The sequence below is a fragment of the Eschscholzia californica genome, unplaced genomic scaffold (assembly GCF_041429995.1).
Source record: "Eschscholzia californica isolate CP2 unplaced genomic scaffold, dmEscCali1.0.p SCAF_6, whole genome shotgun sequence".
Classification (NCBI taxonomy): Eukaryota; Viridiplantae; Streptophyta; class Magnoliopsida; order Ranunculales; family Papaveraceae; genus Eschscholzia; species Eschscholzia californica.
The window spans coordinates 2,125,357-2,144,371 of NW_028238483.1; the positions used below are offsets into that span (position 1 = coordinate 2,125,357).

Genomic DNA, 19,015 nt, shown 5'->3' on the forward strand with positions numbered 1-19,015 from the left:
GATACATTTTCCCCAATGCCTGCATTGTTGGTTGGAATGTCCCCAAATGTCCGTGTTATTGGTTGGAGACATTTCAAATGTCCCCAAATGTTTGTATTATTCGTTTGGGGCACTTCAAATGTCTCGAAATGTCTCTGTTATTTGTTTGAGACATGAAATTATGGACATTTCTAGACAAATTAATTATATGAACATTTGGGGACGTTTCAGTGTAAATTTGCGGAGCTTTTGGAGGGAGTGTTTCTAAAAATATGGAAGACACTTGATGACGCTTGGAGACATTTCAGTGAGAAAGATAACAAAAATAATTATTATTATCGAATTAGATTAATAGTATTTAATAAATGATATATAACAATATTAATTATTATTATGTTATTATAATAATAATTATAGTAATAATAATAATATTATTATCAAATCAGATTAATAATATATAATAAACAATTTATAACAATATTAATCATTATAATACTATATTACATTATATTATACTATTACTATAATATTATCTTATTGTTATACTACTATGTTATTGTATTATTATTATATTATATAATTATTATTATTGTTGTATACAAAAGTTTGTATTGGTTGGAATTAGATATATATTTCGATAGAAGAGATTATATCAATAAATGCTAAGGCTCGAAGATTTACAGTATGGGAGAATAAAAAATATAGTTACACAGACAATACCATCCCCTAATAGCCAATCTTCATTACTTTTTTTCTTTATGTTTGGTTGATAAATTTCATTTTAGTACGACGTGGTACAGTTATTGTAGGGTAGTGATAGTCTGTTACATTGGACAAAACTAAACGATTTGATCAAGTTCGTGATATTTAATGTTACTAATTATTCTCTAGACCAAGGAGGATGCTTTAGAGCATCTGTAATAGGACACTCAATCTCTAACACTTAGAGTGTCAAATATGACTTTTTTGAGTTTTTGTAAAAGACCATCTCCAATGGAACACTTTGTTAGACACTCTATTATGAGGTGGACACATTTATTATAGAGTGTCTAGAGAGAGAAACACTAAAACTAGAGTGTCTCTTTGAGACTCTCTAAGTGTCACTTTAATATTTAAACCAATAGAAACCTTTTCTTTTCAACTACTTTTTCATATCCAATTTAAAAGTGACATGTGTATTAAGTAAGAGATTTTAGAGATCTCCATTGGAGACAAAAAAAATTTAGAGTGTCTCTACATTGACACTAGGAAAGAGAATCTTTATTTGACACTTGACAACTAGACTTTCAAAGTATTTATTAGAGTGTCCCATTGGAGATGCTCTTACTAGTTAATATTCTAGTAGTAATTTTATTTAACAATTATTGTATTTAACCGTATTAGTGTTTTAGAAGTTTCTGTTTTAGAAGTTATATTTGCTTGAGTTATATTTGATTTAGTTATATTTATGTAAATCTATGAAAAACACAAGCTGCATGTTTCAATATTTAGATGAAAATAATAGATAATTTCGTGTATTCATCACCATCTTGGTGATTTTTCGTTATAAGAGAGGCTAGGGTAGTTGACGATCATTCATCTATCATAGTATATCTGTTTAATTGACTTAAAGAAGAATTGGTGAAAAATAAACACGAGAGTATTATTTAGTGTGGCACAACAAAACACTGAATGGAAAAAAAATAAAAACGTAAACGAGGACGAGAACATGACATCTTGCATGCCCAGTTCAATTACCCTAATCAAGCTCTTAAAAGTGCATTGAACCATCTTGAATCTATGCTCAAGGTACTAGTTAATGGCAGAACAAACGCGTCTGATTTCTCCTTCGGTACCAGTCTTCACTTGGGCATTGCTCATTTTAACCATGGACCGTGCAAACTCCACATAAAATACCAACTTGCTCAAGCCTCTAAATGGACCTGCGAACCGTTGAGCAACAGTTTGTGTCGTTGCATCGTTCCATAATCTTTGATCAGACTCAAGTATTCCTCTCCCATTTTTCAAGTTTGTAAAGTAAGAAGAATCGAACTTGTTTGCATCAAAACCGGTATCTAGTGCTACACGCTTTGTGCCATCACCGTTTGCCGGACAAAGGTTTCTTAGAGTTGCAAGAAATGAAGGCTCGATCGTTGGGTCAGCACCACCGGAGGAAGTGAAGTTGTAGAGCCTGTATCTGAAGAACTGGCAAGCTGAAGTTCCAATAGTGTGACCCCCTATAGTCATAATAACAAGAAAGGTATAATTAGAATTTTTTTATTATTACAATAGGTTGCAAGACCTAGGTTATTTTGTTGGCTGCTAGATATCTTAATTCTCACACAACCCTTCACATGTGACGTTCTTTGATCCTAACACGTTATTTTTTTTCTTTTTTTTGAGTTACGTGGAGCAGGGGTGACTTTTAAGCCTATCATGTGTGGGCGTACCTCTGGTACTAGGTTAAGTTTATGGTCATCCAACTCAAAATCAATTGGCAATGAGTGGAGAGGACCTAGAGATATATATTCTGCTAGATAACCTTCTCCCATATGAAACTATTCTCACCGAGACGGCATGTTAGAATTAAGATATAAGAAATCATGTGATTCAATGCTCACCAACTAGGGCAACTAGATCCTTAGTATCAAGTCCTACATCAGAAAATTTCTTCTTCTGAACTTCGACTGAATCGGTAAAAGAAGGAAGATTATTAGTATCAGAAGCTAACGATACACGCCCGTCGCGACGACCAGTTGGTACGGGCCAAGTTGGTCCACCAGTCTGCAAAAATCGAACCGAAAAATGATTAGTTATCTACAACTTATTGAAATTATATTGTAATTAAATCCTCCTTGTTAATAATAAGTTACCAGAACAACTGAGTCCCTGGCAGCAAGGGCAAGAATATCAGCACATGAGACAACACCAGGGCAAGCAACTTCAAGTTGTTTCTTTGCATCTTCAAGAACCTCATAACCTCTTAATAGAAGATTCGGTGGTGCAGTTTTCTCAGTGGAAGATCCATCAACAAGTATAGAAGCATCACAGCCATGTACAAAACAGTCATGAAAATGCATTCTTAGGATTCCAGGAGCAATGCTAGGGTTTTTGTCAAAATGGGTTTTAACAGTTGATCGAATTATCGATTCAGCTCGAAAACACCTTGTCAGATAGAACCCTATTCGAGTACCTTGTCCATTGACTTGTAATATTGTACTTGTCATGGTAAGCAAGAGAAAGAATGAAAGGTAAACATTAAATGGTCTCCCCATTGATTGATATTACTCTATAGAGAGAGAGAGAGTTTTAGAGAGAGAGAGAGAGAGAGAGAGAGAGAGAGAGTATTAGTGTTGTGAAGTTGAAGGAGGAAATGAAGAGTTATTTATAGGATGGAAGGGGTGAAGATTTTAATGATATTTTGATAAATTAAAGTGAAAAGACTGCATGGAAATTGAAGTCCAATAAGCCGGCTACATGGATGGATGATAATTATTATACGGTTGAAGTGGATTAGCACTAATACTAGCCGTTGGATGATAATTATACGGTTGATTTGATTGTGGGATTATTATTTTGACTTAAAATGAGAGACCCGTGAAACAACAACTCCACCACAATCACAGTCACCCTTCCAATAACTAGTGACATTTTATTGAGTTGGTGAAAACAATGACACTTTCTCCCAACACTTGGACGACTTTGTCATCTCTCCTAACACTTACTTGCTCTAGCGGTCAAAGTTGAAGATTTTATCTTAACTATGTTTATTAGTATAATAATTTTGAGGTTAGTGTAACAAAATGTCACTACAAAACTGTGGATTTTTTGTGACGGCACTTTCCAACGGAATATATGTTTATACCGTCGTAAAAGTTTGACAGAATCTAAGAATTCCGTTGAAAATAGTGTGCAATGACAACAGCTTTCCGACTAAACATGGGGAAAAACATTCACTAATGGGGCGGCTAAAGTGTTGGGAGGAAATGTATTTCGATGGCGACAATATCTTTCTCCGTCGAAAATACTCTTCTCCAACGGTAAGAAATTATTTTCGGTCGAAAAGAGAAAATATATTCCTTTTGCAAAGAATATCTGCCAAATTTTTGCAGAAATTTTACGCAAAAAGTTTTGTCGACGGATTTGTTCTTCCGTTGAAAATATTATGCCCCAAATTTTCACTCTCTAGATCTCTCCCACATGCATTTCTGAATTTTTCTCTCCTAATTTCTTTCGTAAATAAGTTTTTCTCTCAGACACTCTTCGTGCCCTAATTAATGATCATTTGCCCATTTGCCCATTTGCCCTAATTATTGTACTAACAAATTAATGATATGTTCTCTATGGTTTAAGAACCCATTTGCCCTAATTATTGTACTAACACCAATTTGGTCTCCACCTTCGGGGAAGAAAGCATTCGAGTCTGACTTGTTGCTCTACTTAAGTAACTGAAAAACCAGACATCTACTTAAGATAGATATTTTCTCCATGAAAAGTAGTTAATGTGATGAGGTTTCGAGTGGTGTCCGGCCGGGTACAAGTTAATGTTCCAAGTGATATCTTCAAACCCAAATTTACCCCGTGGTAACTTTTTCATACCACCCTACTATGACTCTTTAATCAGAGCAGGTCTCAGGGACAGAGCTAGCTCAAACCTACTACCTCTTGACTTGCCTTTAGGCTAGAGCAGAGATCTAGGTGTTCAGAAAATCCGTGCCGCTCTCCACACATCTCTCCGGTTAGAGTTGGGTTGAGGTGGTAGAGTTCTTTGGGGCCATTCCTGTAATATCTCTAATGAACGCTAGCTTAGTTGTACGCGTGCGAGGCTCAACAGTTAGCACGTGCGGCGTAAGTCAATCTACTGACTTCTGTGGACTTGGTCAAACCGGATGTATATTTACCTCAACAACCTATAATCCTCTTTAAAGTCTATATTTCTCGTGCTAACCATACCATTGTTTAAGATATATTTTTAAACAACTTTATATCTATGAAATATTGATAATCCACAGATGAGACAGATTTCTAAAAGTCAAGTAGGGGGTGTAGCACTTATGTTTCTTTTTAGTTATATAGTCTAGGCTGTCAACTACTCAAAATACAAAATGAACTGGCCACAGTTTTTATTTGAACAGTCATTAAATTTTAATCACATAAAAGAACAAAATAAGGACAACGTATTTGAATTTACTTTTAATATGTTGACTTTTCATAATTTAAAACATTTTACTTCCCCGGAAAATTCTGATTATATTTTTTTTTTTTGTTGAAAATTCTGATTATATTTCTTATGACTTTTTATATATGAGTATAATAATATGTAGTTGGATGTAGTACTTTATATGTGGACAATAATGCAGTCTAACACTCAAAAAGAAATTGAATTAAAACTTCTAGATGAAATTGTGGCAAATGGATAAAACAGGTTTAAGGTAATATAATCAAGATTAACTTTCTCCTTTTTTATCATTGTTTTCCACAATTCTTAAGATTCCAACTTGGAAAAGCAATCTTACCTTTTTTTTGTTAAAAGAAAAGCAATCTTACCTTGGTGAGGATGATTTTCCTCTTTATGAATAATAATATTAGTTTGGGCTCTTAGCCTTAGGTCTAACCAGCCCAAATAAAACCTAGATCCACCCATGATTCGAAAAACAAATCCAAATTTAAAATAATTTTCATAACCCACATCAAGTCCAATACAAGAGTTCTATGCTCCACAATAGATATCTAGGCATCTAATATTTTTTTCAAGTGTAGTCCATGCCTTTAGAAATCTAAAAAAATTCTTATTCTGTTATAAGGAATTTGGATGCACATCATTGTTGGATTCCAGGATTACGGGTTCGATTTTTGACAGTTTAATAATATTACGCTATAAAAATATATACATATGATATCAAAAAACTTATCTTATTTGATCAAGACAAGGGATAATTCTTTCTTTAAGACAATTATGTCCCGTGAAGTACCTGATTCTATAACCCAGGGGGTGTCATGAGGAATCTTACCTGTTAGATTCACGTGTGGGTCAGAGGAGGAGGGCCCAGGAGAGTTCGTTGTAGTCTGGACAGAGGGGTGCCTATAGACGCTCGCTGCTGGGTCAGAATGTTGCACAAGTTTACATATTGTTCTTGAGACATGGAGGTGGCTAGAGGCACCTCGTTGTTATTAGGAACCGAATGAACATTGGCAGTAGTGACGTATTGGCGAGGACGTGATGGATAACCGTGTATTTTGTAACATGTGGTGATCAAATTGCCATGCATGCGACAATTATCACAAAATGGACGTGGACGCTTTGGTCGTGGTTTGTCCATATGGTCCACTTTTTCCGACCGAGAGAACTGTCCATGATTCAAGTGATGAACCACAAGGGCAGCACCTTTCGGAATTAATGGTGCTCTCATTCATAAGAGTATGTTGTCCCTCTTCTTGCTTGCATAAGTTATAAATACGAAGTATTGATGGGAAAGAATCCATGAGCAAAATCTGACTCCTAATGGATGAGAACCGATCATGTAAGCCTTGGAGAAATTCCATGGCACGATCTTGGTTTAAGCGATCCATCATGGTCTTGTCGTGACCACAAATACATGGTTCAAAAGAAATAAGCGATTGGAGTTCGTCTTGAAGTGATTTTAGACGTGTGAAATAAGCGGAAACGTCGAATCCGTCTTGTCTCAAACATGAAATAACACGTTTGAGTTGAAAAATTTTGGGAGCGTTAGTTTAATAGAAACGCTCATATAAATTTCACCATATTTCCGCGGCATTGTCATCGTAGATAATCGATTGACGAATGTCGAGATCCATTGAATTCAAAAGCAAACTTGTTACTAAATCATTACAACGATTCCATGCATGGAGACCAATTGGAGAAGTTGGACGAGGAAGAGTGCCATCGACAAAGGCGAACTTGTCTTCGGCACGTAAATCCATCTTCATGGCACGAGACCATGAAGGATAATTGTCACCAGAGAGAAGGGGTGTAATCAAGATGGTTGTGGGTGAGTCCGAATGGTGAACATCGAACAAAGGAGATAATTGAGTGGTAGTGGCAGCCGAAGTGTCCATTGAAGTAGTCATTGATGATAAAAAAATTAGTGCTATGTTACCATATGAAATGAAAAAGGATTGATGAAGATGAAGACTCAATCGAGTCTGAGAGAGATGAAGAGGAACTGAGTGATCAAGTGAGAGAAGCAGGGAGAAACCGAGTGATAGAGATCGAGATGTTCAAATTGATTTCTCTGTTATTATAAATGGAATTGGTTTACATGTATATATAGGTTGGGTTAGGATAAGATACAATCTTAGTAAATCTTAACAATCTAAATGGTTAGTTTGACTTGGTATACGGGTTCACTTGTTGAGTCATTGACACACCCGAGTGGTCAGGTGCGTATACGATAATACTTCTTCTTTAAAGAGTTTTTAGAAGATAAAAGTGTAAAAGTCAAAATAAGGCTGATGTTATTTATAGAGCTACTAAGAGCTATTTACATTGCTAGCTATTTGTAGATACACTTTTTAGTATTTACAAATAGTTTGACCTTATCACAATTTATTAGGTATTTAGAATTAGGCCCCAATTTTAGAGATAGATAAGATTCTTGTTCTTTTTACTCTCTTTGTTTATTTGTTTAAGTTTTCAAAAAAATCTTGTTATTGATTTAGGGTTTTATAGGTCATAAGTTTCTCTTTAATGTTATAGATTTATCTTGATGTATGAGGGTCTCATGGGTTCTTGTAGTTAGTTTGATTATGTAGGGTCCCATGGTTTCCTAGTAGGATTTTGAGGATGACTAAAAATTTTAGTTGAAATGCATGGAAGAAGATGAGATTTTGTTGTGATCTTTTTTGTTGTTCTTGCCGAAAAAATTTCGATTTAAATTCGGTAGTTCCTGCCGAAAATCCATCTTTTTTTTGTTGCCATATTTTGTTTATAGTTTTAGTTGTTTCTCATGATTGGGTTTGATTAGATATTCAATGTTGTTCTTCGCATCATCGGCTATATTGTTTTTGTCCCTATTTCCATTATGATTCGACTAGCTAAAGTGAAATGCACAACAATTTTAAAGTTCGACAAAAGTATAAATTGCAAAATAAGCAAGCAGTTTTTTGAGAAATTTTCGGTACCGATTTTTTTTATAAAAACGTCACCGAAAATGTTCATCGTCCTAAGCAATTTTTGAACGAAATTTTCGATCGTTTCTTTTTTTGTTCGATCTCTTATACCACTTCGATGTTATTCTTAATTTACCAACAACAGTTATCGGAAATTAAAAATTGATAAATCACAACGATCGACATATTGTATTTTCTTTTATTCCCTTTTATATCACTACGACCGACATAACACTCTAACTTTGGTATTCTCGTGAATTTTTCTATCTACTTTGTAAATTCACGACTAACATAACACTCTAATTTCGTCCGTTCTAAGAATTTTGCAATCTCTGCAAGTTCATTGAGTAATTTCATTTGAACTTTTTTATTTTTTGTTCGATTCATAATTTTAATTTTCATTTGTTTTTTTGAATATATACGAGTTATAATTAATAGAAAGAACAATAAATATCAAGAGGTCTTCTTCAAATGGGTTACATACATCAAATTCAACGTAAATGAAAAAAACAAATGGGAAGTTAAAAAAATTTCTCAGAATTTACCGTTTTTATTTTAAATTGTTGTGATTTATCAATTTTAAATTTTCGATAAATGTTGTTGGTAAATTAAAAAAAAAATTGATAAGAGGAAAAAAAACTATGAAAACAAAAATACGTTGATAAGCATAACATCGAAGAGGTATAAGAGATCGAAGAAAAAAACAATAAAACAAGAGTATTTTTGTACTTTTAAGTACAAAAAAATTGAGGTTTCTCTACTATGTAATTAAAAAAAGAGATATTCCTACTGGACATTAGGGATGAGGAGTGTCCTTAAATACCTCAAACAATACAAAATCAATTAGCCTTCATATAATAGCATGATTCAAATAAAAGACTACCTATGGTTAAAAACCACTTTGAAATAATCCCACATTTTTTTTTGTTAAAGAAAATAATCTCACATATTAGAAAGACAGTTGAAATAATACTACATATAAGAAATGACACTTTGTGCACATGAAGTGGTTAGGTAGACTATCTGTTCTTCAAGAGTATATGTTGACATTGTTATTTTTTTTTTTTTTTGTTGAAAGTGTTATTATCCTCTTTAGTCAGCAAGAAGAGTCTATCTCTGAGTAGGTTTTACTTTTGTAATTACTAGCTCAATATAGTTTGATTAAAGGCGACAAGTAAAAGAAAAAAAAAAAAAAGCCACGTCAGTTTGTCCTTAATAACAAGTCTCTGACTTTTGTCGGCCACCCAACACCAAAAAGATTTTAAGCATAATTTAAGTTGATTATCAACCTCTCACTTTATTGCATCGAGACTTCTTCAACGGAATATGAGATCTTTTTATTTGTGGAAATAGTATATAGATCTTTCTCTCTTCTCTCTCGAGGTGGGTATCTAGACATCTTTTTTCGTTTGCTTTAGGAGTTCGCAATGTTGAATTTCCATTACCCAATATTCCTTTCATATTGTTAATCCACATACTTAATACCTAACATAAGATGGCGGATTGAGTCACAAAAAAGAACGCTAATGGCGAAAAAAACTACCGTCTTCAGATATTGAGAAGAAAGAAATAAGAAATTTAAAAATGACGTGAGGGTCCTTGCCTGTAGCTCCCAATTGTTTCGTCTTCAACCTTCGTCAACCCAAATAGCACGGTGTTCTATCTCTAAATTCTAGTTTTGGCCAAAAAAGTCTTTCCACGTCAACTTTTACCAAGTCAAGAAGTCCAAAAATTTATCGAAATATACAAAGGGCAACCTTCTCAAAGTCATCAGGGAGGCAGATCTAACGGAGCTCTGTGGCAAAGAAAGTCGGGATGATTATCTTATCTGCCTTGAGCACTGCCACCTGAGCCGTAACATGGGAAGTCGGCATGAGTATCATGAGCGCTTTGCCCTGCTCTAGCTTCAAAACTACGCTAGCCCTCGTAAAAGATCTGCTCTGAGTCTCGAGACAGTAAGGGAGGTCTACAAAAATTAGCCCAACACCTTGAGCCCTGTACTTTCTCGAGGCATGAGAAGGTGGAGCATGAGAAGGTGGATCCAAGGTGAGATTGTCCAACCAGAACCCTAATCTGGTCGGAGACTCAGAGATGAGATCAGCCAAGGAAAGCTCTTTTGTTCCGAGCACCAAAACAACATGAACATAGCAAAATGACATGGAAGGCTAGAAAACGTCAGCGACCCACTTTTTATACACGAATAGTTAACTTCCAGATGATTTATCAGTGTACGAAGATACGTCATCATCAAATATTATAGTCTTAATGGCCATCGATACGTGGTTCTCATTAAAGCCGATGCCTTACCACCACATCGTCTCAGCCGAGTACCATGACCGATCAACCAATCATATATAAGCATATTAGGTTTGTACTAAATGGGAAAAAAAGGTTTGATTTATAACTCAAACTTTGAATTTATTTCATTAAACTGCAAAAACACCTAACTGACTTTACCGTCGGAGTGGTTTCTGAGTTTTTTGCAGACTTTGTTCATCAATCACATAAGGAATTAAAGTTGATCATAAGATCGTAGATCTTCATCATCATGATGATAACCAAGAAAACCATTTTTCGACATCATCATTTTGGCGCTAGAAGAAGTGTCTGACTCTTGTCATCCCATAACATCCCAGCTAATTTAACAACTTTTTTAATACAAGAACATTCACTGTCACATGAATCCACCATGAATTTCGACGAATATTTCACATCTAAGATTGTTTGATTAATGGGGTACAGAAGCATGACGCGAATACCTTGATTATGGATTTGATCTTTTAAAATTACAAGAAAAGTTGGATAATCATCGCAGGGGGTCAAGGGATGTCCAGAAAATCTCTCTCATTACTTCCATTGAGGACGATCTCTAGGTAGGAAGCACCCTACCGACATGCCAATTAACCGCGCCTACTCAATAAGATTTTTAAGAATCAAACCGGGAAATCCATAGAGTGTTATGTAGATGATATCATAATGAAAAGAAAAATAAGGGAAGAGCTCATCCCCAACCTCAAGATGGCCTTTCATAGATTGCAAACTTACAACATGAAGTTGAATCTTGATAAATAGGCATTTAGAGTCAAATGAGGGAAGTTTATGGGTTTCATGGTTAGTCATAGAGGTATAAAGGCCGACTGACAAATCTAACAACCCTGATAGATATGCCTAGTGCGAAAAAACCAAAAGAAGTTCAGAGGTGGAACAATTAACTTATTTGTCACGGTTCTTGAGTAAGATAGGTGACAAAGCTTTGTCCTTCTTCAAAACACTAGGAAAGGTATCAAAATTCGAATGGACAAAAGAGGCAAATCAGGCGTTCCAAGAATTGAAAGAGCACTTCATGACTTTACACCTGCTAATGAGCCCTTGATGACTTTACACCTGCTAATGAGCCCAAGCACGAGAGACAAGCTGATAATGTACTTGTCAACTTCAAAGAAACGGTATCCTCGATTTTAGTCAAGCAGTTGAGAAGGTCATACATCTTGTTTATTTCGTGACTGAAGTGCTTTTGGAGCTGAGCTCAACTACCCGATGGTGGATAAGCTACTCTCTGCATTAATCCTATCGACGAGGAAATTACGCCCAACCTCTCTGAAATGTATTACACAAACTTGACACTACGAGGCGGTTGTTAAAATGGAGAGTCAAACTCAACGAGTTTGATATTGAGTTTGTGTCAAGGAGCGCAATAAAAGGGCAAGCTTTAGTAGAGTTTAACTTCGAGTGTGTAGTTATCGGCAGACCTTGGCTTAGAGGTAATCTGGAAGTTGTACGGGGACGAAGCTCTTAGTGAAGCTCATGAAGGGAGTTGGAGCCGCGAGGATATCCTCTGAGAAAGACCAAGTATATCAATTCCTACAGTTCAAATTAGTGATGCCAAATAATGAAGCTAAATATTAAGCCCCTCAAAGGGCTGAAATTGGCTAGTAGGACGAAAAACACCAAAAGTGCAGGTCTTTCGTGATTCCCAAGTGGTTGTGAATGAAGTTTTGGGAGAGTACGAGGTCGTAGGAACTAACCTCATGAGATGTATGAAAAAGGTAAGAGAATTGACTAAGCAATTCAAAATTCGATATCATCAAGATTCCACGAGAAGAAAATTAAATAATCGACACTTTATCTTAAATGAAACAAGGATAGGCAACTCTTCCTAGAGTCTTATTCAAAACACTAGAAAGAAAGATCATTGAAAAAATAGAGAAGGTTCTAGTCACCCACTTGGCAATAGAAAACAGCTGGATCACTCCCTTAGTCAACTACTTGAAGCAGGCGAAAGCACCATGTCACGGAGTAAAGTTTCGGCCTATACTTTAACACCGTGCGGCACTTGTCTTAGCACAAGTCTAAGCCTTCTCCACTAAAATGCCTAAGTAACCTTGACTTATTAGGCAAGCTCCAACACTATAACTCCAAGAAAAGGAAAGCTATCAAAGTTTGCACACACTTGAGAGAAGATGATCTTTGTTGATGGAACTTGAAGATTACAAGAAAGCTCTTGGGCACAACTCCCAAGTCACTCAATCTCTCTCTAACACTTCTTGAATCCTTACTTGGATGCCTTACAAATGAGGGATGATCCCCTATTTATACTAGTAAGCTAACAAAATGGATGGCTAGGATTATGCCATATGGTTTACATCTAATGGCTTGGAACACTCTTGGGATTTCTCTAGAAGACTTGAGCTCCAAGAAACTCTAGAGGCTTCCATCAAAATATCTCCCAAAATGCTCCAGAGAACTCCATTGGGCTGGGCCAAAATGGTTGCTCCAACTATGCTCAATGCAGCCTAGTGTATAGGTGCTGTTTGGGCTGCTGTTGAGCTCTCTGGAAGCTGCTGTCCGGTCCTCTTAGCTGCTGTTTGGGTGCTCAAAATGTGTGGGCTGTGACATTCTCCCCCACTTAAGCCGCGAACGTCCTCGTCGCGATTTTTTCATGGTATTTGGCAATGAGATCCTTGTATTGCCATAGGGTGTCTTCATGCTCCCAGCTTGCTTCACTGTCTGGTAGCCCCTTCCATCGCACTAGGTACTCCTTGTAGATGCGCCCGGCTCTGGAAATCCGCCTATGCGACTCAATGCTCTCTACCTCTTTGTGAAATGAAGTAGTCATAGTGACGGGTGCTCTGTTGGTTTGGCCTCTGGTTGCATCTTCTGGATCTGCATGATAAGGCTTTAGGCAGCTCACATGAAAGACGGGATGGATTTTGAGATGTGCTGGAAGCTCCAACCTATAAGACGCCTTCCCGACTTTCTTAAGTATAGGGAATGGTCCCTCATACCTCCTGATTAGCCCCTTGTGTACCTTCCTAAGGGACTTGAACTGATTTTGGTTGAACTTGAGCATCACCAAGTCTCCATCTTGGAACTCCAAAGGACGCCTCTTTTGATCGGCCCATTTCTTCATCTTCTTGGCGGCCTTCTCTAAGTATGACCTGGCAACGTCGAGTTCCTCTTGCCATCCTTTGGCAACTTGATAAGCTGCCGGGCCAGCTCCTCCATACCCACCTGCAACAGTATGAGGAGTAAGTGGCTGTTGGCCTATAGCCAACTCGAAAGGACTATGCCCAGTAGATTCACTCTTCTACAAGTTATAGCTGAACTGGGCGATATCCAAGAGCTCCACCTAATTCCTTTGGTTGGCGGTCACAAAATGCCTCAAGTATAACTCCAACAATGCATTGACCCGTTCCGTCTGGCCATCAGTTTGAGGATGGAAGCTCGTAGAAAAGCTCAATTCCGACCCAAGTAGCCTGAATACCTCGGTCCAAAACTTCCCGGTGAACCTTGGGTCTCGGTCGCTTACTATGTTGGCTGGAACACCCCAATACTTCACGACATGCTTGACAAACAACCGTGCCGCCTGCTCCGCTGTGCAATCAACTGGGGCAGCTATGAAAGTTGCATATTTTGTGAATCTGTCCACCACCACTAGAATGGAACCCAAACCATCAACTTTTGGTAAGGCAGATATGAAATCTAAAGAAACACTTGCCCATGGTTTTTCAACAATGGGAAGTGGCTCCAACAGTCCCGCCGCCTTCTTCTGTTCCACCTTATCTTGTTGACATATAAGGCAGGTTCTCACATATGCATCTATGTCATCCTTTATCCTGGGCCAATAATATTTAAGCTCGAGCAAAGCCATAGTTCTCCTTTGGCCAGGGTGTCCAGCCCACTTGCTATCATGGCACTCCCTCATGAGTGCTCTCCTGAGATCACCAACCTTTGGCACATAAAGTTGGTTCCTCCTGGTGAAGAGAAGACCATTATACATCATGAATTTCTTGGTCTTCCTCTCTAAGGATGCCTGTATAAGTCCCTTAGCATGGGGATCCTGTTGAAGACCCTCTCTAATCCGATCCAAGATGGTAGAGTCCGGCTTACTAACTGCTGCATGAAACTCCATGGATGCAAGTTCGGCTTTCCTGCTTAGTGCATCAGCTACATTGTTGGTGCGTCCGGGCTAACTCCATCTTCATATCAAACTCGGCCAAGAAATCCTGCCACCTTGCTTGCTTGGGACTTAGCTTCTTCTGAGTTTGGACGTAGCTTGTTGCCACATTGTCAGTATAGACGGTGAAGGAAGTCCCCAATAGATAGTGCCTCCAAGTCCTTAGACAATGCACTACGACTGTCATTTCTTTCTCTTGCACCGTGTACCGCCTCTCCGTGTCATTGAGCTTTCGGTTTTCATAGGCAATGAATGGGATGACCTTCCTGCATAAGAACACCTCCTATGGCAAAGTCAGAAGCATCAGTATATACCTCATATGGCAGCAAATGGTTTGGCAACTTAAGAACATGCTCCTTTATTATTGCATGCTTAAGATCATCAAAAGCGGCTTGGCACTCGTCCGTCCACGACCAAGCATGGTTCTTCTTTAGAAGATCCGTCAAAGGGGCGGCCCTTGTTGAATACCCTTCAATGAATCTCCTATAGTAGTTCACAAGGCCCAAGAAGGACCTAAGCTGAGTTACCTTGGTTGGCTCCTCCCAACCTTGGATGGCCTGCACCTTCTTGCCATCCATCCAAATCTGCCCATCCCCGATCCAATGTCCAAGAAAGGACACCTTGCTAGAAGCAAATGAGAACTTCTCCCTTTTGACAAAGAGAGAGTTTTCTCTTAAGACTTGGAAGACAGCTCGTAGGTGGTCGATGTGCTCCTCCATAGTCCGGCTATATATAACAATGTCATCGAGATATACTACTACGAACTTGTCTAAGTATGGGTGGAATACCTTGTTCATCAAAGTACAAAATGTAGCTGGAGCATTTGTTAGACCAAAAGGCATCACAAGGAATTCATAAGCTCCGTACCTGGTGACGCACGTAGTCTTTGGCTCATTTCCTTCGGCTATCCTGACTTGATAGTATCCCGATCTCAAGTCAAGTTTGGAAAAGACCTTGGCGCTTCCCAGTTGATCGAACAAGTCTTCCACTCGGGGAATGGGGTATTTGTTCTTCACTGTCACCTTGTTCAGAGCCCTGTAGTCTATGCAAAGGCGTAGGCTTCCATCATGTTTTTTCTGGAATAGGACTGGTGCTCCACAAGGCGACTTCGACGGCTGAATGAACCCTGCATCTAAGAGCTCCCTGAGTTGCTTCCTTAGCTCTGCCAACTCAGGAGGGGTCATTCTATATGGTGCTAATGCAGGTGGTTTGGCCCCAGGTTCCAGCTCGATCTCATGATCCACCTCTCTCCTAGGTGGTAGCTGTTTTGGTAACTCGGGTGGCATGATGTCCCTGTATTCTGCAAGGACAACGTCGACTTCAAGTGGGACTGGTTCCTCGGCCCCTTCACACTCCTCCTTCAAAGTGGCTAGGAAGGTCTCTTCCCCCTTTGCAAGCCCCCTACTCAGCTGGATGGCAGAAAGAGTACCTTCTTTGGTTATGCCTCTGGTAGCCTGGACCATGCATGGACTCTTCTCATCATTGATGCTCACCACATTAAGATATGGAATAAATGCAGCTCTAGCGGCTTCCATGAACTCTAGTCCCAACACAATCTTGAAGTCATCCATCTCGGCAACCATGAAATCAACAACACCTCCCCATGTGCCAATCTTCAGGGGTACGCTCCGTGCTATGCCGTGCACGGCTTTAGGTGGGGCATTCACTGACTTCATCTTACTCCGGTCTTCTTCGAACTTAAGTCAGAGCCTCCTCGCTTCTTCCGGTCTAATGAAGTTGTCTGTGGCTCCGCAATCAACCATGGCTTTAGCCTCCTTCCCGTCCAATGCTATGCTCACGTACATGAGGGACCTTCTCTTCTTTGGCTTGGCAGCTACTGTCCCCTTTAGAGCATTCAAGCTGAGTGCTCCCATTTGCGGCTCATCCTCTTCTTCCTCTTCGAGATGCTGCTCCGTCTCCTTTGTGAACATGGCATTGACTTTGGTCCGGTTTGGGCATTTGTATGCATAGTGATCTCCCGTGCAGATAAAGCATTTTCTAGGGCGATCTCCTCCGCTTTTCCACCGTGCCTTCCATTCTTTGGGACCTCTCTGGTTCTCCTTGGGTGCATCCTTCCTTGGCTCCTTCATTGGTGGCCTCTCTCCCCCACTTTTGCTCAGGCTACTCTTTGGTTTGAACTGCTCCGTCCTGCTATATGAGTAGTCCTCTAGCTTCTCCACCGTGCACAGGGCTGTGGGCAGATCTTCGACCCCTCTTCTTCGTAGCTCGGTTGCTGCCCATGGCTTGAGACCATGAAGGAAGTGGTACAGCCTATCCTTCTCGTGCATATCTGGAATATCGAGCATAAGGGTGTTAAATTGTTTCACATAATCAGTGATAGTACCTGTATGCTTGAGGGTCATGAGCTTATCTCTTGCTCGGAACTCCACATTCTCTGGGAAAAACTGCGCCTTGAACTCCTTCTTGAAGTCGTCCCATGTATCGATCCGACATAGCCCTCTCTCGACTTCCACGATTTTGCGTCGCCACCACAGCATTGCATCCTCCACGAGGTACATGGCTGCTGCATCCACCATAGCATCCTCGTCTTCAAGATGGAGAGCCTTGAAGTACCTCTCCATGTTCCATAGGAGGTTGTCAACTTCCTTGGCACTCCTTGCTCCACTAAAGCTCATAGGGTCTGGCACCTTGACCCTAGCTCCTCCTTGAGCCGAGCTACTCCCACTATTGGCCACGGCCTTCTCCATCAACAAGTATCGAGTCTTGAAGTCCTCGAATTCGGCAAGCATCCTCTCCGAGGCTCTGAGCTTGCTGGCCATCTCCCTTTTCATCACATCCAACGTCGCTTCTACCGACTTCTCCATTCCATCGAAAGCATTTTGCTGGCGTGATAAGATGCCGATAACATCATTGGCAAACTCCTCTTGCTTCTCTATACGTTCCAGCAGCATGTCTAGCTTCTCTTCAGCTGCAACCAATCTTGCCTCCACAGAAGCTTCCCGGTCTCTTGACTTCTCTCGGGCAGCCCTCTTGGCTTTCGGACGTCCCTCCTGTGGAACATTCTCAATTTCGCTCGACATAGTTCCGACGTGGCTCTGATACCAACTGTCACGGAGTAAAGTTTCGGCCTATACTTTAACACCGTGCGGCACTTGTCTTAGCACAAGTCTAAGCCTTCTCCACTAAAATGCCTAAGTAACCTTGACTTATTAGGCAAGCTCCAACACTATAACTCCAAGAAAAGGAAAGCTATCAAAGTTTGCACACACTTGAGAGAAGATGATCTTTGTTGATGGAACTTGAAGATTACAAGAAAGCTCTTGGGCACAACTCCCAAGTCACTCAATCTCTCTCTTACACTTCTTGAATCCTTACTTGGATGCCTTACAAATGAGGGATGATCCCCTATTTATACTAGTAAGCTAACAAAATGGATGGCTAGGATTATGCCATATGGTTTACATCTAATGGCTTGGAACACTCTTGGGATTTCTCTAGAAGACTTGAGCTCCAAGAAACTCTAGAGGCTTCCATCAAAATATCTCCCAAAATGCTCTATAGAACTCCATTGGGCTGGGCCAAAATGGTTGCTCCAACTATGCACAATGCAGCCTAGTGTATAGGTGCTGTTTGGGTTGCTGTTGAGCTCTCTGGAAGCTGCTGTCCGGCCCTCTTAGCTGCTGTTTGGGTGCTCAAAATGTGTGGGTTGTGACAACCAGCTGACGCCAATGAGGAAATAAGGATCCGACGTAAAAGTGCTTCATACACGTTAATCGAAGACCTTTTATATAGAAGATATTATTTGCCTAAAATGTTAGACTCATGCACCAAGTCTGTGAAGTAATTTCTCCCATGCCAGTTGCACTCGAATGCTCATAAAATGCACATGACCTCTCTAACTTCATCATCAACATTTCCCCCTTTGCTCAATGTGGTCTGGACCTAGTGGGACCTTTTCATAAAGGGTTAAGAGGACGAAAATGCTTTTTTTCACAGTAGATTATTTCACAAAGTGGGTAAAAGTTGTGGCTCTGACACAAATCAGAGACCAAATATCTGTCGTTTATATGGCAAAATATCTTCACCGAGTTCGGAGTACTAAGGATCTTTGTAATGGATCACAAAGCCCAATTTGGCAGCAGTGAAGTGAGAAGTTTTTAGCTGAGTACCAAGTAAAAGTTGTATGCACAAGTGTAGCACATCCAGCGGCCAACGGTGAATAAAAATAATTAACTAAACTCTTTGATGTAGTCGCAACGGAAATATAAAGACGGTAAATAAAGTAAACGAAGAACGATAAATAATTGTAAATAAACTAAACTTTATCAAACTTCAATGGGGTTTTCTCTTCGATATGAATATCAAAATACACTAGACCTCTTTTTATAGGATAATAAACTTTCCTAGATAGACTCAAACTAGGATTCCTAAATATTAAAGATACTTAAAGCATAGAAACTCCTAAATAATAGAAATACCAACATAAGGTAATTTCCTAATCCTAAACTA

General features: G+C 39.2%; 1 protein-coding gene across 1 annotated transcript; it reads right to left on the minus strand.

The window, feature by feature from the left end:
- Positions 1-1,596: 1,596 nt before the first annotated feature.
- On the minus strand, positions 1,597-3,315 carry LOC147530783 (peroxidase N1-like). Its single transcript, XM_086647183.1, has 3 exons — positions 2,832-3,315; positions 2,580-2,742; positions 1,597-2,195 (listed from the first exon to the last, which is right to left on the minus strand). Exons 1-3 carry the CDS (start codon positions 3,231-3,233, stop codon positions 1,771-1,773), a joined length of 990 nt encoding a protein of 329 aa, XP_086503309.1. The 5' UTR covers positions 3,234-3,315; the 3' UTR covers positions 1,597-1,770.
- Positions 3,316-19,015: the final 15,700 nt, after the last annotated feature.

Bases quoted from the DNA above. Each gene is read 5' to 3' on its own strand.
- LOC147530783 (XM_086647183.1), bottom strand. From the start codon at position 3,233: ATGGGGAGACCATTTAATGTTTACCTTTCATTCTTTCTCTTGCTTACC. The intron at 2,743-2,831 runs GTAACTTATTAT...CGATTTTTGCAG, and splicing joins CCAGGGACTCAGTTGTTCTG to ACTGGTGGACCAACTTGGCC. The intron at 2,196-2,579 runs GTGAGCATTGAA...TTATGACTATAG, and splicing joins GGATCTAGTTGCCCTAGTTG to GGGGTCACACTATTGGAACT.